This window comes from Etheostoma spectabile, chromosome 23, assembly GCF_008692095.1.
Source record: "Etheostoma spectabile isolate EspeVRDwgs_2016 chromosome 23, UIUC_Espe_1.0, whole genome shotgun sequence".
NCBI lineage: Eukaryota > Metazoa > Chordata > Actinopteri > Perciformes > Percidae > Etheostoma > Etheostoma spectabile.
This window is the reverse complement of record NC_045755.1, coordinates 13,482,707-13,507,175: the sequence shown is the minus strand read 5'-3', so window position 1 is coordinate 13,507,175 and position 24,469 is coordinate 13,482,707. Positions and strand designations below refer to the sequence as shown.

General features: G+C 39.0%; 1 protein-coding gene across 5 annotated transcripts in view; it reads right to left on the bottom strand.

Annotated features, from left to right (window-relative positions):
- Positions 1 to 157: 157 nt before the first annotated feature.
- LOC116673091 (voltage-dependent calcium channel subunit alpha-2/delta-1) overlaps positions 158 to 24,469 on the bottom strand; it is a gene marked incomplete at its 5' end in the record, with an annotated part of 91,254 nt that continues 66,942 nt past the window's right edge. The window contains 23 exon segments of one of the 5 annotated variants that reach the window (XM_032505203.1): positions 158 to 3,021; positions 4,660 to 4,748; positions 7,040 to 7,122; positions 7,767 to 7,879; positions 8,729 to 8,855; positions 9,900 to 9,955; positions 10,289 to 10,341; positions 11,434 to 11,586; positions 13,952 to 14,023; positions 14,141 to 14,179; positions 14,279 to 14,346; positions 14,771 to 14,842; positions 14,944 to 15,059; positions 16,240 to 16,302; positions 16,529 to 16,613; positions 18,255 to 18,361; positions 18,515 to 18,575; positions 19,139 to 19,147; positions 20,767 to 20,775; positions 22,735 to 22,811; positions 23,433 to 23,494; positions 23,582 to 23,653; positions 23,802 to 23,873. In XM_032505203.1, coding sequence (XP_032361094.1) covers positions 2,985 to 3,021; positions 4,660 to 4,748; positions 7,040 to 7,122; positions 7,767 to 7,879; positions 8,729 to 8,855; positions 9,900 to 9,955; positions 10,289 to 10,341; positions 11,434 to 11,586; positions 13,952 to 14,023; positions 14,141 to 14,179; positions 14,279 to 14,346; positions 14,771 to 14,842; positions 14,944 to 15,059; positions 16,240 to 16,302; positions 16,529 to 16,613; positions 18,255 to 18,361; positions 18,515 to 18,575; positions 19,139 to 19,147; positions 20,767 to 20,775; positions 22,735 to 22,811; positions 23,433 to 23,494; positions 23,582 to 23,653; positions 23,802 to 23,873 — 1,695 coding nt within the window. In that variant the 3' untranslated portion in view covers positions 158 to 2,984. 5 annotated transcript variants of the gene reach the window in all.

The window sequence follows — 24,469 nt, the reverse complement described above, 5'->3', positions numbered from 1 at the left end:
TTTTGGTTAAGTACATAATTCCATCTGTAATCACTCATAGTTTTGATGCCTTCAGTGATAATCTACAATGTAAATAGTCATGAAAATAAAGAAAACACATTGAATGACAATGGGGTTCCAAACTTTTGGCCTGTACTGGTAAATATATTTATTTTACATCAAATTGTAAGCCACTGCCATGCAGCACAGGGAAACCATTATTGAGACTTACATGTTGCCTTGGTAAATTGCATAAATGTTATAGTATGATAATAGGTTTCTCCACTAGAGAATAAGAGACTCCCATATGGCACTTGATATTCTTGTTAGTAAATGAGGAGCATATCTACCATTGTTAGTTTCACCACATTGTTTTTGTTTGAAGGTTATATTTTAAGATAGAGGAACACATTGTGAGTAAATAGTGCACCACAGACCACTTAAATGTTACTGACAATGATTGTGGTGGTGGAGCTTTGCCATAAAATACAATGAACAAAGCACTCCATGATGGGACTTTGAGGAATACTTTGAATAGAAAAACTGACATTAATCAGTGTGATGCAACAGCAATTATTTAAATAAAAAACTCTGAAGAGCATGAGAGACAAATGTCAGTGGTAATGTGGTGCACACAACTCAATTTGTGGGTTTCAATTCCAAACAGAATTAAGTAGTTTTTTGCAAACATGTTCCAGAGTATATAGATTACACATTTTGTGTATTTATAGCATCCCCAAAATTATCTAATTAGTTCCTCTGTTGATGTTTGAATCTGAAACAGTAGAAATAGTTTAAGTTGGAAATTTGGGGGTGCTATTAGGCAGTCAAACCATGGAGTGTATCCTTGAAGTATCTGATATTAATAAACAGTTGTAACATAATACTAACTGTTGTAACCTGTGATTGTCAATTCTTACCTGGAACCAACAGACACTCAAATAACAATGAAATTGTGTGGTAACTCATTAACAGCAGTGTCACACAAACTGTCTGGTCTAGCATCTGGTTTAAGTAAAAATGAAAGTTGTATTTTAAGGATGTATAGCTCGTTCTGGACAACAACCAAATTCTGCCAAATTATTTCCTGCCTAAATTAATTTTTTCCTTATTTAGTACTCAATTTTCTGTCAGAACATAAATTAACAATTTTCTCTGTATCCATCTTCAGTGTGGATTAATATTTTGTCCTGAAATTGATCAATTATCCTTTCTTATCCTCGTTGACATCTCATGTGAAATGTATTATTATTTTGCAGCAACGGTCTAGTGCATTTCTTAATAAATATGACTATTTCACTGTTCTGCACTCTGCACAAACAAGATGAAACTATTTCACTAAAACCATGTACCACCTGTAAATTGTCGCACTAGTTAGGTATGTTTTTAAATGTGTAACTTATGGAAAAGAAGGCATACAAAATGAAATAATATAATCTTATATTGGATAAAATTAAATACAGCAGTATAAAGATCACAGGCAAGGACTGACTCTACTGATTTCTGCAAGGTGATATCATACCACAGTATAATAAACTGCAAGAGGGAACCTCACAACTAAATAGAGATAGAGGTTGTTCTTCAGTTAGGATCAAACTGTAAAGACAAATAACAGCTGCACTTTGAATTGCAGTGCAGTTAGTAGTCATTTAATTTAAAAAGTGACAGCAGTGAATACAAATGCACTGTGTTCCGTTTTTTGTTGTTGACCAAAATGTCAAATACAAATTCTTATATCCCTTTCTTTCATTTTTTAGTGGTTGCAATAAAAGAAACACTAGCATGCTGTCCTGACGCTTCATTCAAATAAATAGTAAAATAAATAAATACTACACTTCTTTCCATTCAGTAGCCAATGTCTACAAAGCCGAAAGGGTTTATCGGAGTCACACAGTCCACATGGCACTAGAAATTTTGTCCACTGAGCATGCATAGGACACCAGCAGGGCTCACCCTGATTGGTTTAACGCGCACTATGGCAACAAAGTTTTCATTGGAGCAATCCAACACCAAGGAGGGAAATCCAGATCATTTACTACTCTCGATCAGGGCTGATAATTAGATGAACAGCTACAAAGTTTAAAAACCTTACACTCAGAAGCGGGCCCTCTGTGGCAGTTGAAGGGTTGGTTTCTGTGCATGAACATTACAATGAACAAGGATTTCACATTGCACATACAGTATCTACATGAGAGAATACTGAGGCAAAAGTAAAGACGTACATCTCTCGAACCTTCAGGGACAATGTGAAAATGTTCTGTGTAGTGCTATCTAAAAAAATCAGACTAAGACAACATTATTATCAGCAACCCAAAGGAGGCAAATGAAGGGCTCAAAGTTTTGATCTACAATTTGACATTTCTTACTGCAATGTTAGCCAAATTCTCAACCACAAAACAATAAATACCTAATAACTAGCCATTGCAAACTGACTTAAAATAAACTGCACGCTTGCAAAAGGCAGCGCTGTTTCTGGCAGTGGTGAACCAAACTGCTGCCGCTGCCCCCCCCGTGACTTAAATCCCCCAGATCCTATAAGGCAGTCCGATCTCTTTAATCGATGACATCAAGCCAGAAAAATTCTCTGAATTCCTTTAATCTCAGCTGGCAGGGACCAGTGAAGAGGTGAAGGATAGGCGTAGGTTTAGTTCTTTATCTTTCAAACTGATATCTTCCAATAAACATTTCTTTCATCACTTGTACCTTTGCACCTGGTAAAATCACTTTGAGAAACCCCTGAAAGTGAAGTTATCAAAAGGAGAAACTGGCAGGATGTGGGGGCTCACAGGTTTTTGTTTGTTTGTTACAAGCGCTTCTCATTGGGCGTTCGTCATTTCGGTGGCAGCGTTGCATGCTGGTTGCCATTTTTGGAGATAGCAGAAGGGGAGAGAGAGGGGGCGCGATGAGGAGTTTCAGAGGTCATGACAGGATGGCATGGGGTCTGGAGCAAGTCAAAACCCAGAGCAGAACCAGCTGAATGGCCGCCATCAGCCAAAGGGAGGGGCTCAGACCGGACGCCCCGCCACAGTCAGGGTCCTTCTCCTGGTGCCGAGCGGGGAGGAAAAGATTGGAAGTTACTGATTGTTAAAGCCATCACAATAAACACTTTTTGATTGACCGTTTACTAAAACAGCTCTCCCAAACACAGATTGTCCAGCAAACCTGTCAAGCTTTGGATTTCTCCACACACAGTGGTGTGCATAGAGGTGTAGTAGGAGGGATTCTCTGAATTTAATACATTTGCACAAAATTCCCCCAAAGCAAATGTGTAAGAAATGGATTAAACTGTTTGCTACTATAACATAAGCTGTAATTTTAAGCATGTCTGGCTGACTACATTAGATTGTGGGGTTACGGGTTTCCCCATTCACGACTAGCACACGACTAGAGCTTAAGCCAACATATAACTGCCTTGTCCTGCTTTACTGGATTTTGGGAAAGCTTGCACTCAAGCAATAACAGCAACAGTTGTCATCCTTAAAGCTTTTTTTCCACTAATGTAAAAAGTCTAAACATACTGTTTGAATAATATGTGAGCTAATCGGCCAAACCGTGTTATGTTAGAATGAAATGACTGATCTTACATTGTTATTGGACTGAAAACACTGGTTAAACTACGTGCAATACAAGAGCAATGCTGTTGCTTTATTTTCATGCCCCTTACATGAATTACTGGCAGGTAAGAATGCTGATTTTCTGCCTGGGACATGCAGTACATACATATTATGTATGTAGCCATAGAGTGCATATTTAAGACCCTTTCAGAGGATTTTAAAAGTCAGCTGGAAGCCAGCGACAGTGTTTTTGACTCATTTTTTAGCTAACGTTCTATAGCTGTTAAAGTCTGCCAGTGTGGGTTGTCATATCATATGACGGAGAGCGTGACAAATGAAAGCTTGACAGGTGTAGCATGTTAGCAACACTAACTAAGGGGGGGTAGAGTTTTGCAAACGGTCAACCAGAACTATGCAGGGATCAACCAAGAGTCATAAAATATATATTTTTTTTTAATCTTTAAATTGTCTTTTTTATACTTGACTAGAAAACTTTGAGCCATTTTGTCCGACCAAAACTGATTGGATACTCCCACTCTCTGTATGCTTAGCATCTGGAGAGGTACGAGGGAAAGAAAGTCTTGCCTTGATATGTTTTTTGGAGAAAAAAAACACAAACTTGAGAATCATTATATGAGACGCACAAACGTCTGGATGCAAATGAGAAGTGAGTGGCCTGTTTTAGCTAGCGTGCTGCTATTTCGGTAATCAGATGTCATTGATAGACACTGGATTCTATTGCCAGAGACGGACAATGATAGATGGGGAAAGATACAAAGAGCATGGCTTGAAGTTCAAAGTCAGGTAAAATGGAGAAAATGTTGGCGAGAGACAGAAAGAGACCGAGAGGTAAGTTAGGGGGCGGTGAAGACAGATGGTGGTAGAACATAAGAGAGAGTGACAGGTGAGAAAGATAAGAGTAGGAAAACAAATGGAAAAATACATGAAGAAGTGCAACAAAGCAGAAACAGAGATGTGAAACGAAGAGATAAGGTGAGGAAAACAAACACACCAGAAAAGAAGCACCAGGAGAGAGTGAAAAAGTTATGAGCCAGAGGCAGTAAGATTGAGTGTAAGATAATGATGAAATGTTAATGAAAGAGAAAACCAGCGCTATGGGACTGACCCGAGACAGCACATGAACAGTGGCAGCAGTAACATGAGCAGAGAGGAAGCCAATGGGGAGCCTGCGCTCCTTCGGCACATGGCCTCATCCTAACCATCAACAGCCAATCACAGAGCAGGAAAAAGAGAAAACAGAGAGAAAGAGAATCATGCAGCAAAAGGTCCATATAGTTAGCAAGAAGTTAGAAAGCAAATATGAAAGCAAGAAAATGTTGTTGTCGACAATAGTAGTACAAGACAGATGCATACACTACTAGTGTGTGAGAGAAGGAGTTTGAGTGTGTGGATGGATGCTTGTGTGTATGTGAGTGAGCAAGACAGTGCAGGCATAAGAGTTAATTCATTAGAACGACAAACTTTGACACTGGAAAAAAAGACTATATAGTGAAAACAAACAGAGCATTCAGGCGCAGAGGTTTCACACGCAAAGATTCGGTGCTGCTCATAAAAATGTTTGTTTAGCTTAGTTATTCATAGTCGAGCAACAACTGACTGTTTGTCTTTGCGTGGGAAACCTGCACAGCTTTCGAGGGATTGCAGAAAAAGAAGTGACATGCATCATGTAAAGATATTAGTGATGGGAAAGGTGCCGTGGGTAGAATTTCTTCACTGATATATTGTTTCCATATCAGGAGTGCAGCTTAAGGATTTTGGGCTCTGTCCAGTGAGGCAAAAAGCTTAACTTCAGGAAAATCCTTCCTTCCTTCCTTTTTATTGGTCCCTAATATGTTGCTGTTGCTACCTCTTATTTTCCAGCTGCAATGTCAAATCAGATCAAGTTGTTTCATCTGGACTATAAATTTGGAAGGATTACTAAAAGATGTGAAAAAAAAACAGGCAATTTGAGGGGTAACCGGATGTATAAACTATATAAACTAACATTTATAATACAGTAAATAGTTACATTTACGTTGAAAACATTGAATGTGATGATAATGTTTGATAGACTGGGTAAACCCCGCCCACTCTGTTGGCGATTTGATTTTGCCCTGCAGCTCGGTCCAGAAACCTGCACGTTTAATTCTTCCGCTTCAGTTCACAATTTTGCGGGAACCAATCACAAACTGGCTTATCTGCCCGGCGCGCTACTGGCGGGTTTAACAAGATGACGATGGAGAAGCGACCAAGCAGCTTCTTGTTTACAATCAACATAGCGGCCACCAAACATCACCGAAGTGCACCATCCACTTGATGCTGCTGTCGCTTCTACGTCACCCAGGTGATTGGTCTGATTGGTTGAAGGACTTTCCAATTGTTTACAGAGTCATTTGAACTATGCCCGTTGGTCACACCTTTTGTGCAGAGATAATACAGAGCAGACTCCCCAGATCAATGCTCAATCTCAAATCTTGGGTTTGGCTTGGTCTGGTGATTGCAATGACAAACCCACAGAGAATGACCAACCGACTCTGCTGTTCCAGTCAGCCCTACGCAGCGCTTTAGCATCTTCCAGCTCATTGTTTTACAGTTCGGCGTTCAACTGGTTTACTTTAACTGCTCTCATTTCCAGTGGCAAAGCAAAAACGCTCTTATAAACCCACTGTACGTTTGAAACCCAGCACTAAACGGCAAACCGACAGTTAGCAACGATCTATTGTTGTAATGCTACCATTATGGTGACCATAATGGTAGCATTTAGCAGCTAAGGAGCCACATTATTCTTTCAAGAAATAATGAAAACCAAAGCTAAAAGATCAGTGAATTTGACTAGTCACCAGGTGACCAAAGTATATCCAAATGAATGCTAATGTTATGTGTAAGTAGGCGACTATTTGCTAACGTCACCCCATCTTGTTGGTAAGAAGTCTGTGTTGTATTTTTGTCTTAGTTTGGTTCACCCAAGTGGCAAAATCAAATCAATTAATGCAGCTTTAACTAGTATATTGGATTTAGACAATTTGTTACAAAAAACTTGTGATATGAGTAAATTTATGTCCAGAAGATTTGTTGTTTTACTTGAAGTGGGTTATTTGTACCAGGCCTACAGGGAATTCAAAAATGTATTTTAGGTTTGGAGCTGCAGATGATTTTCATAGTTCTGTCAGTGCTAGAAGTACTGGTTGCAGCTCTCTCCTGTAATATGTTACCAAGCTTAGCTTAAATTTTCTTTGGCGATGAACTCAAATGATTTTAGCAGTGAAACCCAAAAACAGTAGCCCCGGGGCACACATTTCAATTTGAAAGGCTTTTTCCATTTCAGGCTGGATTTTCTGCAAACTTCTTTAATTCTTGTGAGACTAATAAAACAGAAATGGTCTCACTGTTTAGCAGCTTGGCAATGTTATACAGGAAACCCTACACAAAACACCCCTAGCAACAAATTTGTGCAGTTCATATTTTTCTCAACCAAAAGCAGTGCAGGTCCGATGGAAGCAACTTACGTGTTCATTGTTATCAAAACAGACTGCGGGCCCTTTTCTATAGCGTGGATTCTGAGCCATTTCACAGGGATCGGGACCATTAGCTAGATGAGTAACGTCAGGAACATGACAGGAAGACTTTGAGTAATGACAGCACAGAATAGTAGTAGACACTGATTAACCAATGGAAAATACTTTTGATAAATTTGGAAAATCACTTGGATATATTATATTACTGTCCAAATCAAGCAGATCCAGTAAAATTCTTTAAAGACTGTTAACACGTAAGGCAAGTTGTCTCTTTTTGGATTTCAAGCACATTGCTCAATACCTCAATGATACTGTATGGCAGTCATTTTCGAGCATCGTGTTTTCCAAGAGGCTTAATCTATAATTGACCACAGCCCTTTGTGTTTGAGATAGAATCATAGATTTGTTTGTAAGCTATTCAGCAGACGTGTCCTACACTACCATCTGCTTTACAGACGCAGCAGAGAGAAACCCAGTGCAGACACATCTGAGCTCTGGGCCAAAATGTTAAATGTCAATAACTGTGGAAATGTTCGCTCATTACGGCTACGGAATATAGAAGATACAAAATGACGGGAATAGTAAGTTGTTAGACTTAAATGCACAGTGTCTATACATGATTATCTTGTCAAAAACACAACATTTTTAAAACATCTGTTTACTGAATAAAATGTACATGTTCTGCGCCAGATGTTGGCTGTGTTTGGTGAAAGGATACACTGCTGTTCATCCTGTATTAATGGCTTAGTGTCACAGGACGAGCAGGTGAGTTTTGCATCAGCGATGATAAAGACCAGGTTCGTCTTGGGCAGCTTTTCAGCATGGTAGAGCCTGGAGAGGACACAAGAAAGGTTGTTGACACATGGGCTTGAGTCCAGGAAAGATATAAATATGGAGGATTTCACTAAGACATACAATATTTTAACAGAAAGGTAGACACTAATTTTGGTCTGCTCCTTTAAAGTAGATATGAATTATTTCTCATAGAAAAAGAAACTTTTTCTTATTTAAAGGTTTCTTAGATCCACCGTGCACCCAATATACTGTTTAAGATTTGGAGCTTATTCTTCATTCATGACTAAGCCACACTCCAGAAACCCTGAAATCTTTAGCACAACGAAAAGAACACAGTAGATCGTTTAATCAAGTCTCTTTACTGCTTCTATTCCTGTGGGGACACAAACCTGCTGTGCCACTCCACTGTCCTCCAGGACCTTTACCGAAACCCACATGTTGCTGGTGCACAAATGATTTTCTCTGCTTTTTTTATGGCGGTCGTTAAAAAAAGAAACGTGTGTGCGGCTAATGTGCAGGAATGCCACGCGGCATGCGGGCAGGCACTCCATTAACCGGCACGAGGGGGCTTTAAAAAGGATACGTACACACACGTGTGCACGATCACACACAAACATGTCAAGACGGTGGTCCCCACTACTTGACTTCACCTTCATGGCATGTGATTTTTTACAACCATATCTTTTAGTGCCACCTCTGGGGACTTCATTTGTGTCTCATGGATGCAAACATATCCCTGCAGATCAGGAAGTGTGTTTGGACCCTAATTATACTCTGTAAGTGTAAGTGTGTGTGTGTGTGTGTGTGTGTGTGTGTATATATATATATATATATATATATATATAGCTGGTGTGTAGCTGAGAAGTAGTAGATATTTTTTTTTACCTGGTGCAGTTTTCACAGTCGATTGTGCCTCTGAAAGACAGGTTGTTGTTCTCAAAGTAGTATTGAGTTTGCTCTGTGATGCAGACCTCTTTGAGCATGGCATCTGACATTTCATCATCCATTTCGGCTGTGGAATCACACACAAGAGCATTCAGGTGTTTTCATGTGAACAGACAATTCTATATATAAGAACCAGCGGCGATCTGTGTGCCCCTCGTGTCAACAGGGCAGATGGAGGAGAAGGCCAAGGTTCCCCCTCCAGCGGTGGAAAATCACACTTGCTGAAAAACACTCTAATGGTTTCTCAGATCCTCAAAATCATTATAATCATTCTCTTTCGCTGTTATTTCCCCTGATTTTGAGACAATCGTCTCTGGGACTCAGTAGCCAGCCTAATATGATGGACGTGCATGGAGGAAATCTGTGGTTTACACAGCATTTAAAAAATGAACGGCAACGTTTATTTCCCAAATGGGTAAGGTGTTGGTTACTCAATCTAATACACAAACATAAGTGTGGCTGGTTTTCATTAGAACAAGGTTCTACTGAAGAAATCTTGATTTGACTGTGTGGCCATGCTGTCAACTCTACTGAGGTGGCGTCAGAAATCTCAGTGACAGATATCTCAAAGCCTGAGGAAATTCAACCCAGGTTTAATCTGCATAGGTCTTTACCAGTATAAATACATTTTTTTTTGTAAATTGGTTGAGGTGATCATTTAAAAAGTATCATTGTCATAACATGGCATATTGTATGCATATAACTATAAACGATGAGAGACCTGTTCTGTTATCTTGGATCTGTTGGCGATCTATATTTTCTTGACACAAAAATAACCCACCAAACATAACTATTTGCAAGGTCTGGCTCATGTGTGCAAGATACTTCCCACGTAAAATTCTTGGAAGATGAGTGTTCAACTGTTTCTACGGACAATATTGTTAATTACTACATATTCTAGGCATGTTGTGTGTATTTTACCAGAATTCTAAAAAGAAAACGGAACGTGTTCAATATCTTTTAAGAACTTGTCAAAGTAAAAATCTAAACACAGATTTTATTTCCATCATGAGACCATTAAGGAGGTCCAGAGCAAGCTCAATATTGCAAAAAAAACAACAACGTATTGAAGCACTATTCTTTTCTCTGTGTCAAATTGACGGAAACTCACCTGCGTCCAGGAAATTGGGGAATGTGATGCTGACCAGTAACTGTTGCAGTATTGACCTAAGAGCAAAAACAAACCCATGGATGACAAATGTCTGGTTTCATTGGAACATAATCCACAATAAATCATCTGTGTAAATGCTAATGTATGAATAAATCAGGGGAAGATTTTGTGAAAAGTTGACTGTCCTGGGAACAATTTAGCTATTAAACAGATGCTATATGTCCATTTGGAGAAACAAATCCTTGCCTGCTTTCCATTAGGATCGGACTTTAAGGACTTAAAATACTGCCTTTTATAGTGTATATTTTTGTTATCAATCATTTGAAAAAAAAAAGGGCTGACACTAATGCCAACCATATAGAAAAAGTTCTGAGAAGATAAAAACTCACCAGGCTGCAGCTGTCGCGAACCATCCTAAATTCAAAATGTCTGCAATTGTAGGCTGAGGGGAACAAAAAAAATGAAAATTAATATCAGAGGACAAAATCAAGTCTATAATAGACTTCAGACAAATAATTTTAAGCTAGTTGAACCAATCCTGCTTGTGTTTAATGTGGCTGCAGACTGTCCAGTTTTGCCAGGCACAAAGATCAAAAGATCCAGCCAGAGATTTTATTTTCTTCCCTCTCAGAGGAAATTAGAACACAATCAACCTCAACAGATGCAAGCATAAATATGTAAACAAAGAGCTAGTGAGAAAACAAAGTAGCACACGGTTTGAATAAAAGGCCCAACATGCTGATTTGATTATGGTTAGCATGCGAGGGCCTTGTTTTGGTGAATGAGTGCTGCATCCTTTCGCTTCAGTTGATGGCGTGTTGAGTCATCAAGGAGTCTCTAAACTAACCGTGTTAGAGGCATTGCCGGCTGTTGACGGCGTCTTTGATCAGTAAATAAGTGCACCTTTCATCTTACCGTGTTGTACACATTTGTGGTCCAAGTAGGGAAATTGCGTGGTTTCAATTGACTATTAGTGAGGAGGAATTTCTGCATCTGTAAATACCTACAGATACTTTCATCTCTTTCTGAGGTATCAGCTTATTAGCTGTATTCATCGTCTTCCAGCATTCAAGAGAAATTCATTCGCACGACTGAAAACGACTGTCTGCAGACAGTTTGCATCATTTCACTGTAAGTTGTGCATTTTGTAAGTGATGAAAAACAGTCCCTCTTTCTACATTACTTGGTGTGTTAGCCAAGCACGCTAGACCACCTAATCCTGTTACTGTTACTGCAGACTCCCACTCTAACGCTTTCACCATACCCTCTGCTTCCCTTCTCATCTGCTCTATCCAGATTTATGGCTCCCTGGTGAGTGGCCGTTTGTGTGTGCGTAACCAGTTGGAAGGATGTAAGCAAGCAAGTATGGCTACAAATGTGTACTTGCAGGAAAACGAGTAAATAAATGTGTCGCTATCAAAATGTGTGAACATGTAAGTGTGGGTGTGCATATGTGGGTGGCTCTGTGTGTGTGTGTGAGTATGTGTGTGTGTGATAGGTTGTGTGTGAATGGTCTCTGGCTTATGTAACTCACCACATAGACGGATCGCAGGCCCGCGGCAGCCTTGCTCTCTTTCTCTGGGTCACAGAGCGACTGGTAGTCGAAGGTCTTCTTAGAGGTGAACAGGGACGAGTTGACCAGGTTCACCATGAGGATTGGGTCGATACCACCAAAGAAACGCCCGATCTAAAGACAGGGGGGACAGGAGAATGAAGATCTGTTTAGGAATAGGATCTATGTAAGGAAAGCATGTTGTAAAATAAGGAAGGTTTAAGGATTAGATTTTGACACAGGGCTTGAAGAATTCGGTCATTAATATGTCAAGCTTCATTTACCGTGCCAACATTGGAGAGCGGTATTAATCTACTCATCTAACTCTCAGCACAAAAGCAAATAAGTGTATTGCCCAAATTAAAGTCAAGCCTTTAATTTAACAGACTACCAGTGTGTTCCTCACCTAAGGATTCATTGCGGAAATTGTTTCAGTCATAAAGGTCGGAGAAACGTTTGAACCCTCTATATGAGCAAAAATCTTGAAACTGAAAAAGTGTTGAAGTGTACCTCAATATTCTTCATTTACAGAGCACTTTAACACTTTTATACTGTCAACCCACAATTTGATATCAATATAAAACGCATGCATAAAAACAATTAAGTAATTGTATGCATGTCCAGAAAATGTTTACATAATACATAATATTGAATTTACAAAACACAGTCACACACAAACTCAATAAATCACCCTCAAACCCGGAAGATGGACTTCAGTATAATCTGATTAACACAGTCCACCAGGCAGCCATAAATTTCTATTAAGAGGAAGTACTTTATCTCAGCAGGTGTGACATGACCGTGCATGTTGGAGTGTTTAAATACTTGTGTATCCAGGAGGGAGTATGTACAGTAAGTAGTACTCATCTATGTGTGTGTGTGTGTGTATGTGTGAGCGCTGAAAGATGTGTGTGTGTGTGTGTGTGTGAGGAAATGCAAACTATCCCTTTCCTTCCACTTCGTTAAGGTCACCGCTAACAAGCCGTCCTCCACATATCCTTTCCTCTTTAGTCTCACAGCCAAAGCATATATAAATCTTCCAATCTATGAGGTAAAGGGAGCCTTCTCTCCTTTCCCTGTGCAGTAAAACAAATAATGAATTAACAGTCACAGCCTTGTTGGCTGCAGACTCCCCAAGGGTTTCAGAGAAAGAAAAGGAATGAAAGACATAACGAGGGAGAGCAAGCGAGAAGCTTACAGAGAGAGAGAGAGAGAGAGAGAAACTTTGCTCCTGTAGGAAATATGATTGAGGGCACACAGCTTTCTCCAAACAAGGCCTCAGGTCCCTGGGTTTTAGTGCTGCTGCCAAACTTCACTGGGCCACTGATTTATCCAGCGCACACCCAGGCCTGATTAGGAATGAGCCGAGGCCACATGAAAAAACATTTACTCAGATGACAGCAGGGACTCGCTATTAGCATTTAGCATAGGGAGTGGGGAAAAAGGAGAGTGCTTACTATATGTGTGTGTGTGTGTGTAAAGATGGGTCAAATTGTATTTGAGGGGCTTTATTAATTTGTCACAGTTAAGTGTGTGTACAAAGTCCACTTTCTTTTGGACAAACTGGGTCTCGTTAAGGATAAGACAATTTTGTAGTGGTTTTCAGTACATTAAAGATGCAGTGGGTAGATTGCAAAACATGCCACAATTTAAAGTAAAGTGAGACCTCTTTCTGCAGCGGTCCGTCCGACCTCTTTGTTGCATAGGCAATGCTTTGGCAGAACAGCCAATAGCAACGCTCTCTCCCTCTGAAATGATCTATAATTGACCAAAGTCTCCTGTGATGGCTAGATCTTCTGAAGCCTGAATACAGAGCCAGAGGAGGTGCAGAAGTCTAGTTCTCTGTCAAACCACTTGAATTACAATATGCTGAAAGATTATTATGGAATAATTCCCCAACAATGGCACAAATAAACTGCCTGCCACAAGTGCTGAACAAAAGTACAGAACAAAAAGTATTTTGAGCCAAAAGTTGTAGTTGTTAGTAGGTTGTCAAACAAAATCAACTTAGAACACCAAACACAAGTTGTATATAACCTTAAAATACATTAATGTCCACGTTGTAATAAGGCATCCTAGTTTTAAGTTATAACTAACAATATTATCATAGTAGTGGTTAATATATAATTTATTGATGTGTTATAGATCCGTTTTTGAATGGGTTATTAATCAAGACTTGATGATTAAAAACCTTATTATTAACATGTACAACACCAGACTTAATTAGTTATTAGAAAGTAAGAAAATGCATAAACATTTATTACTGGATTAACATTTATAAACTACATTATTACAAAATACAATGTACTAAGACCAGCCAATGGTATTTTTCAAAGCCTAACATTTGTTCTAAAATTACCTATAAAAGCAGTGATGAATGATTTATCAATCATTAATGAAGCCATTAGTAATAGTTAATAATAAAGTATATATTATTTATAAAGTATGCCTTATTTGAAAGTGGTTTGGTTTTTAGTTTTGTGAGAGTAAATTGGCTCACCTGATCAATATATTCATCTCGATTGGACATGACAAGGAAGCCCCCATCATCCAGAATGACACAGTCTACATACTGGAATCACATAAATAAAAAATATCTTTTAAGATCTTTTACATAAAACATCACATGCTTATGACTTATCCATAAATAATAGCTGAAACCTCAAACATATGCAATTAAATCTCTTACCTCATCGTTTAGCTGGCAGCCACAGATCTCATCATTGCACTAAAAATACAGTAGAACGGAGTAATGAAAATTCACAGTCTGGATAAAGTGTGTGTCCCTGTGCGTACAGTAGGTGTCATGCAGATATAATCCACTCACATTGAGCTTCTGTGTGATGTTGATAAAGCTTGCCATCCAGGCACTAATGTCCAACTTCACGCCAACCACTGGGATCAAACACAAAAAACAGACATCCTAGATCATGTTGGACCTCTGGATCAACTTTACTCTCTGAACTTTGAAAATGCAAACTTGGCCACGGATCAGAGGAGACGAGACAACTTGATGTGTGGTTTGTGTGTGTTTGTGTGTGTGTGTGTGTGTGCGTGTGTGTGTTATGTCCGAAGAAGAGGGAGAAATAGACAAATGAGGAGTAGTGGTCTGTAAATAGTATATCTTTGTGTGTGTCAGAATATATCAAGGCATGAATAGAGTTGCAAGGTTGCAAATGTAGGTTTATAAATAAGACATCTAGCCAAGTGTGAATGTGTTTATATGTTGGTGGCAGAATGAGAGAGACAACTTGAGAAATGAGGAGAATACAAGTGTAAATACTTGCCACTTTCTCTTTGTGTGTGAGTGTGTCCTTACCCGCTGGTTTGAGTATGATGCCATCAATGTTGAGATTTACTGCTCTGCTCACAAGGACTGAGTCGTCACTTGCTGCAAGAAGAGGAATAAGGGAACACTGTATATATGTGCATACACATTGTAACACATAAAAACACACACTTACACCAATATTTATGCAGGCTTTTACTCACTGTTATCTCTACTGAGGTACGGTGTTGGAGTGAAGATGTACAGATCATTGTCCAAACTTCTCTTATAGAAACTGGACTCGTACGTCTCTGCTTCTTCTTTCCAGTACAGCCCAGCACTGTCAAACACATTTATACAAAACAACACAAATACACACACAAACAATGCCATTGTCAAAACTCTCAAGAAAAACGCCACACCCCAGTTCTATTAAAGAATGGTAGACTAGGGTTTGGCAACATATCGATATTTTATTGATATTGTTATGAGACCAGATATTGTCTTAGACTTTGTATTTTTGTAATATGGCAGTGTTGTCTTTTCCTGGTTTTACAGGCTACATTACAGTAAAGCAATATTGTTTTCTGAATTTACTAGACTGTTCTAGGTGTTCTGTTATTTGCATTTGCCCACTTAGTGAGACTTACTGATTTACTCAATACGGTAAATTATGGGCCCCTTCAATTCAATTCAATTTTATTTATAAAGCGCCAAATCACAACAACAGTTATCTCACAGTGCTTGTCAAAGAGCAGGTCTAGACCGTACTCTGTGATGTTATTTACAGAAACCCAACAATTCAGTCTGGCTTTGGGTAATTTCATTACATTGAAACTTCACAAAATAAGGTAGTTAACAATTTACTGATCTGTGCATTGCATTCTACACCACAGACAGATACATTCATACACATCACTTTAAAACTATATTGGCATCAGTAGTTACCTGTTTTCGGTTTGGTTAGTTTGTTTGTTGGTTTGTCAGCAGGATTATGGAAAAAAGTACTGGCCCAGTTTCCATGAAACTTGGTGTAGCATGGGCGAAGTAAGGACCAATTACATTACATTACATTACGTTAACATTGTGAAGATAGGGCAAGGCCTTGGCGGAACACTGTTCTTCCGAGTGCCCATCTAGTTATGTATTGCAGTGGTTTAAGTCATCTTAAACCACATCATACAATACAATGAGTAAGTTTCAACAATAACTTTGTCATTATCTCTCCTCTGTAAAGCTGCTAGGACCTGATTTGGGCCCATTGCATTTTCCCTTTATAAACTTCCACTTGGAAATACCCTTTGAGAACATGATGCAGAAATACACATAGATACCAGGTGCACTTATTTAATCATTGTCTCTCAAGACACCCTGCTCAATACTCTATACTCATACCTAACTTAATGATATTGGAATAAGGGCATATCACCTGTTTTGCTTAGCCTGCTACCACCATAACCAAATCTGGTTATTTATTGAATATAGAGGCAGCTTTATTAGATGAGAGCTTGGAAAATTACCTTTTGGGGTAGACCCGTGTGATCCCTCCATCGGTGGCAACAAATCTGGCCAAGACACCATGCCTGACAAGCAGAGAAGATAAAGCTATAAAACATACAGTTACAAAAATCTGCAATGTGCTGCATGACATTTACTGGTGATGCTGAAATACTTGAACCATCTGTATTGAATTTTCACTTGGACATTTGTTACCAAATGCCAAGTAACAAATAATTGATGCCACATTACATTGTTTTGCTAGATCACAAAAAAGCCTTGATGGTAAAGAAGCAATGGTTCTTCACTTACTGCAACTCAGTTCCTTTCCAATACTTGATCAGAGATGAGGTGATGCCAGCATCCAGGAGCAATCGGTTCACCAGCTCCACATTACCTAAGCAGCAAAACATCACTTGAGCCTAAACATGCTATCTTTGAATATCATCAGAAATAGTCAAAGTATCCCTTTAACTGTCAGGTCTTTGATCAGCTTTGAAGTGTCTCCTTTTTATAAGATGATGCTTTTCAGTCTTATGAACCTAAAAAATGTCTGACTAACAGGAATCCACTGGAATAAATATAAGAGGTGCATCAAAAGCCAACAGGGAACAAATAAAAAGAAAGGAAGGAAGGAAAGTTAGCCAAAAAGCAAAAACAACCCAAACAAAAAAAAAAAAAAATAGGATCCATAGAGTATATATGATACTAAAAAGACAAAGAATAAAACAAAATAGGGGGAGAATTGGGAATACTTTTACATTTACATCACATTTCAGGCATCCAAAAAGACCACATGACAAACAGGCGATAAAAGACGCTTGCCCATTGTTTGTCAGTGCCCACCACTTTGAACTCTCCGACGACCCGCTTCAGTCCATTAACATCGAGGCTCGTCGATATAGCCCCACCACCTCCTCCAACCTTTATGACACACCACACACATCAGAGAAAACAGCTGGCGTAACGCTTTATCCCCCCCCCGCACCTTTCCTCCTAGCGCAGTGGTTTTCATTAAGGATCTTTTATTGAAGGCAGCCCAGGAATTCCTAATGTACTTCAACTTCTTCGCCACTGCAGTGGCTCAACCAAGTAAAGCGTGTAACGATACTCAAGCCGCCAATAGTCCACATGGGCCTTACTCTCTCTCCCTCTGAACTCCCTATGGACTCCATTAAACTAGCAGCTAATAATGGTGAAAGTAATATTTCAATTGGGTGAAAAGTTTTATTGGATTGATCATGTTGAGATGTTTGAAGTAAGTTCTCAAACTGAAATCGTCTAACCAAACTAAAAGGAGATCTTTTATAAATATCTGGGGACCTTTTGGTTTACTCAATGGGCAGAAAAAAGTGAGCAATGCGTATCAATGAGTGTATGCAAGAAATTGAAAGGATTTTAATGCATTGGTCAGATGTTTGGGAGAAGGTCCATTGGCCCCTGATTTGTGTTTTATTGCTCCTCTTGTGCTCCTGGCTTGACGTGTCCTGCTCTTTCTCACAAACACACAGTAATTGGTTGAGGTCGAGCGGCTATAGGTGGGGTGTGGAAGGCATATTACTGGTGAATATTGTGTGTGCGTGAGTGTGTGTGTCACATCTAAGCCGATGTGCCTCACACATGTGCACTCAGGCGTGTGATGGTCAGACTTTTAGAGTTAGCATCAAATGGGTAACACGAACACAGGGGTTCCACATCACAAAGCTTTGCCTGGTCATGCACACCAAACCATCCAGCCAGACCTGTATTTCACTGGAAAGAGAGACCTCTGGGAATAGGTTTTGGTTGGCGTTCTTCCATTAAATGTTCAATGCACACCTTAATGCCGAGCCAGATGGCTGACATTCATTCACATATAGATACTATAACAAATACTGTAAAGCGTAGCAGCTCTTTGAGATGTAAATACAAGTCTGTAGTGACAATGAGGTCCAAGTGTGCTACAGAGTACAATAAGATCCAGTAAAAAAGCTTTGATTCTCAAGACAAATGTCATAGCTAATGGCACCAGGAGCAGGCAAGTGTTTTGGATACTCACACATGGGGTTGTTTGGAGTCTTTGTGTCAATGTAGTTGTTGAACTCAATGAGAAACTCAGTGTTGTTTTTGTTCTTGTCAGGTGGTTTTAAGTCCTTGCAGTACATCCTGTGCAAAACAAAGCACTTTGTAGTGAATTCATTTGAGCAGGAAATAGAAAAAATAAAAAGTTGCTTCTATACTGAGTCATAGTCATGTTAGAAGTAAACATTTTCGAAAATGTAACCCAAGCTAATTAAATCAAAATTAAATAAATCTTACCTCGGTGCAATAAATGTATATCCATATTCATCAAACTTGTCTGCCATCAGGCTTTCAGAAACTGGTGAAAGGCATAAAGTATAAATAATCTTCCTCCCATGCAGGTTATTATTAGACAGGACAACATTAAATTACAATAATTCTTGTACTGTACGCAGATGAGATGGTGCTCCACTGGGCAAAATGTAACGCCTGGTGAATTATGTAATAATGCATCACTACAGGGACCATAACATTGCATAAGATTCCATCTCTTGACAGACTGAGCAGTAAAACGTTAGCACCATAGCTCCACATACTCAAGTTGTCTGATGTCATTCTTATACGCTCAAGGTCCTGAGTTTAAGATATTTAGTTAAAAAGAAAGGCAGCTTTGTAATGGCAGGTGTGGGTACTCACAAAGAGAAAATAGGAAATTTTTAACCACATAAGTCATACAACTGAAGAACCAGTTGTGGACAGATTTACACTGCACAGAAATTAAACACCGTATTGCACAAAGCTGAAAATCAGGTATAAATAAGAAAGACCAGAATTGGCTTGGCCAAGCATGCTGGGTAAAGGACCAACACGGCTCAAGAACAAGCGGAAAGACATTAAAAGTAAAGGAAAAAAAATACTTGCCATCTTTCCCTGGAGTGGAAAAAATCCCAGCAGAGAGAAAGTAAGCGAGAGAATCATCCCCCAAGGAGGTAAAGACGAGAGGAAAAAGAAAGGGGGGGGAAAAAAGACAGGACAAAACCACAGGGGTCAAAGGTGACAATATTTTATTCACAGAGCGAGTCATGAATAGAAATATTGCATTCCAAACAAAAGGTTTTAGGCCTTTGGATGTAAGTGGAGACACTGCTGATGGAGATCACAAAAAGAGGCTTAAAATGTGGTCAGACGATTTTAAAGTTGGGATTTAGATGTGTTTTTAGCATTAGTATTAGCATTCTTTTGGTGATACAATAAAGCTGTGGAGTTACTGCACTTCAAGGATGTATTTGCATTAGACTACTACACATAAGAGTAATATTAACCACAGCTCATAACCTTAAGGTTCCTTTGACATTCTCCAAAGCATGTCGTGTTGACAGTTGATTATACTGTACAGCAACATTTCTCATGACGACATGGGCTACTCCTTGCCCTCCATGGTGGTCATGATGGGGAAATAATTGCAGCCATGTGTTTGTCCTGTGATATTCGGTCACCACTTGCTAATCCAACAAAGTCTCTAGTAATGATAGATAGCAGGGAGATTTGGGGAGTGACGACTGCTTATATTTTCTGCACTCTCACATGCCTTTTCACACTGATGATGACATTCCTGCCCCTTTTGTGAATAACAAAATCTGTGCAAAATCTAAGACATGCAGCTATAATCCATCCAAAATGTGATTGGATTTCAGTCTTAATCAGTCTCACACAAAGAAACATGCAAGACAAGAACCAGCATTGACTTAACAAATTCATGACAAATAGATGTGGGAATTTGAGCATGATAGGTATCCAAGTTTACTTAAGCTTTTTTAATTGACATTTATATTCACCCACTAAAAAAGTATAAAGATAATACAAATTGGAGCTTCAGTTTCAGTTAAAACATTGAGCATAAAAATGTTGAGTGGCGGTTTTTGATTCAATGAGCACAAACAAGACAAAGCTGATGACAAAGCACACGGAAGGACGAACAGCAGAGGTGAAGCTTAGTGTATTAAGAGGGGTCGTGTTTTTCATTAGGAGTTATTTAACAAGGTTGTAAAACTCACTATAAGTGAGTCAAAAAGAGAAAACTAAAGAACACAAATAAAAGCACAGACTCATGTTTTGGGTGCAGACTCACAGCTTTCTCCTTTATGGCTTCACCTTTAAATAATGCAAACATCCTGTCCTGTGTTGTTCCTGCTACAGTGGGTTAGTGCCAAAACCACATCTGAGGGCCATTGGAACAGGTGGGGGTTAAATACATACATGCGCACACAGACATATACACACACACACACCATCTGCGACACGCTGTGTGGGCGCGCCTTGCATGCGAAGCACTGCTTCTGAGCGCCAGCTTGATTCTGTGCACCAGAATTGTCATTATTAATCAGAAGCCACTAAGTGAAGAAAAACAGAAAAATAAATGCTTCTGTGTTCGTGAGTCTGCAACACCGTATATGACAAACCAATTAGAAGTGATGTTACATCCAAAGTATGCTAGTGTGAGCGTAAGAAGACAAGGGTAGTGAGGTAAAGCACAGGAGGAGAATACTTGCCCAAAAACGCTGCAGGGGGATCCAACACACCAGGAATGGTCAAGAGTTGAGGAGGGCAGGAGAACAGGAGGAGGAGGAGGAGAGGAGGATAAAACAATGAGGATAGGAAAGAGGAAATTGAAAAAAAGAGCAGTAAAGGAAAAAAGCCAACAGGGTTACACACAATATTTTATTCAAATGGACATTGAATAAGAATATTGTATACAAACGTGTGAAACACTTAAGAGTTAACTTAGTGGGAGATGAAAGGGTTTGAAGGTGTTTAAGGTCATTTAGGGTAAGATGTACTGTGTGTGTTTGTAGGTGTGGTTATGTGTCTAATCTTTATTTTATTTAAAAAAGGGACTGTGCATATTAGTAAACATTTCTATTAATATGCCAGATTTAGCCAAAAGGCTAGTTTTCATCTGCAGTGTCATTTGTAAAGACATTGTGGGGACAACAATCTGGTCATGGAGTCTTATTAGGTGGACTTCCCCTCTTCATAGGGACACAAACTAGATTATCCATTGAATTATAGGGTTAAAACTTATTAGATTTGTGGATTGGTATTGTAGTCATTAAGGCTTCAGCTTGTTCTCCGTAACTACATTGACCCCTGTGTGCATAGTGCCTTCATAATAAAAAAGACCCAATCACACAGTTTCTATTTTCTATATTAACTATAATTACAACTATTGCATATGTACAGTTCACATATTTTTTCCCTACTATTTAAGCAGCCATTGTCTGCTATCCGCCTGAAAATCAACATGCATTTTGTTACCTTGATATTATTAAAGTTATTTACTATCTATGTTGGTAAGTTTATTGATAAGTCAAAATGTCAGATTCAGCTGCAAAACAACCAAATTCATATCATCTTTAAAAAAAAAAAGAAAAGAAAAAGATTTGTGTCCTCTGGTCTTATTTTTTCACATAATTGCCGGGCCAACAACTACATATCAAATATTGAAAGAACCTTAAAAGCACCACCAGGGTGTTTTTAAACTGGTCCCTGCTCCACAACTGCACTTAATGAAACTATAAAAAAATAAAGGCGATGAAATATTCGCCGTGATGAATTACCAGTCCACCTTCAAGCAAACTTCAAGTCTCTGCCAGTTGATTTTTTACAGCTTTCTGGAATAAAGAGTAACCTATTGCTGACTAAATAAGGGAAATCAGACTTATAATATATGAAACACATTGGAAATTAGTTGGTAATAGTGTGTGTTGTTTTAGAACATACTAAACCATAAGTATGGTTGTCAAGGCTAGTTTGCTTTACATTACAAAGTTACCAAAACATTCTTTAAAGCCCACTTTTGGCTATTGAATGCAGATAGGCAGACCAGAAAACATACGGACAGACTCTCCATAAAAGCAGTGAACACACAAACACACACACACACAATATAAAACTGTCCTTTGAGTAACACTATAAGCCAATGACATCTTTTACTAGTGGGAACAGAGGGACATGAGACGACAACGCCACTCATATGAAACCTCTGATCCACTGTATGGTGTTAGATGTAGGCTTAAGCATGAACATGAACACACACAAACTTGCACACACACAGCAACCAAGCTAACAGAGTTACTTAGCTGTAAATAAATTGATGAGTGCTATATGTGTGAAAGCGGACACTGGAGCCACTCGTCTCGCTGTCTGGCAACAAAAACTTTGAACAGCACCACAACTTAGGGTGTGTGTTGCCATAGCAACACAAGAGGCAAGAGCATGCAGGGGTAGTATTGATGTATGTGGTTGTGTACGTGCATGGGGCACTATACGTGATGGATAGGATACATAAGCTGAGGCACGAGTGTTTCTCAGCCTGAAGAGCAATATGTCACTAGAACATTAACAGTCATTTTCCTTTTAGCACTGTTTGACTACTGTCTATAGTAATGAGGTACATGTTACTTAGTGGAAAAACTAAGAACGGCACAAGCAACTGAACTGATTTAGATGGCACTTACATTTTGCCTGGGTGATTGTGTCTGCAATGTTGGCCCGGATGTAATGCATACTGTAGTCAGGAAGGACCAGAGCCAGGCTGAGAGAGGACACACACACACACACACACACACACACACACACACACACACACACACACACACACACACACACACAATAAAAGTATGTACTGTATATTTACATGGACCTTTCTTGCCATATATTTAAGCTTCTTTACTGCAACTATTTTCTGATTTTACAGAAGAATTGTGCATGATTTTTTGTTTCACTGCATTGCTGAACCATTGTCTGACACATTAAATGCATGCACAGAATTTTGCTCAACCAATCGATTCACATGCAAAAACACCCAATAAAAACGTTAAATGTGTCCTTCTTTGTTTAAAAAAAAAAAATCATCATAGCAAATTTTACAGTAAGTTCTGCTTAGGATTTTTTACCAGGTGGCTGAATTTTCCAAAAAGTAAACATAAGTTGTGAACACTGGTCCCTCATGGCTTTACCTAGATCACTCTAAAGTGTGCCTGGACTTTGTCTTGAACTTAAGACCACAGTCTAAATGGTTTTATGCAATGATGATGAACATTTTGCAAACTGTGTCAGTGCCAAGCATCCGAAGTTTGTCTAATTCTGGACTGTTAAAAAAGAACTTAACACATGCAAAGGATTTATCATTTCATACGTAATATATTATATTTACCTGTAATCTGTCCCCTTCACTGGTGCAAAGGTGTACATCCTCTGGCCTAAGTCAATGTAGCGCTTTGAGGGCAACAGTTCTGTCAGTACATTTTACATTTTCTAAGCAAATATGTCATGGACTCCAATATCCTGTCAATATAAATTTACCTCATCTTGGGATTTCACCAATGTAGATATTGTGTAATTCCCTGTTAGACCGTCGATCATTTTTTTTCTCATCTGTTGACCAAATGATCAAACAGAAAATGAATTAACCAATTTAAAATGGAGAAGATAAATCAATCATACTTTATTCAGAAATGGCAGTGCTATTGATCTGGTATGAGCTAATGGAGTCATAAGAGCTGGAGTAATCCATTTTCCAAACCTGCACTTTGATCTCATTCTCCAGCTCTGCATCCAGGAAGTCCAGCGTAACAGGTTCATGAAACTTGGCAGTCTACATAGAAACGCAAGCGATTAGTCTCTGTGTACATACTGCAAATTATAATCTGTGGGCCTTGACTACAAAGCAGAGAAATCCTCAGTTATTAATCTTCTGTTTCCAAAACAAATTATGATATTTGCATTTTTGTAGCCTTGAACAGGGAATTTATTATGGACAAACTCTTCTGTTGACAATAACTTTTAAATGTCGTAATCATCTGTGCCCAATATGTGCATACGTAATTTACAAGTACATGTATCTCTAAGGTCAATGTGAAACATCTTGCCATGCTTTTAACAAACATCACTCTAGTCTGGACCCACATGACTGGGACATTTTAAATGAAATGAATGGAACAGACAGCCAAATGATACACATTACGTCATTCAGGCTAATGGTCTGCAGCAGAGATGCTGCACATGTTTTGTTGATGCTAAATTCACATTTGCTATGGGATACTCAATCTTTCCGCAAAAGTGCATTTTGTTACATGTAACTGTGGGTTGTAATGATATGAATTGTCTATGGGCTGCAAAATACACAAATCTTTATGCATTCTTAGTCTAGAAAGCCTGTTGACTATTCAGGAATGTTATGTTATGTTATCC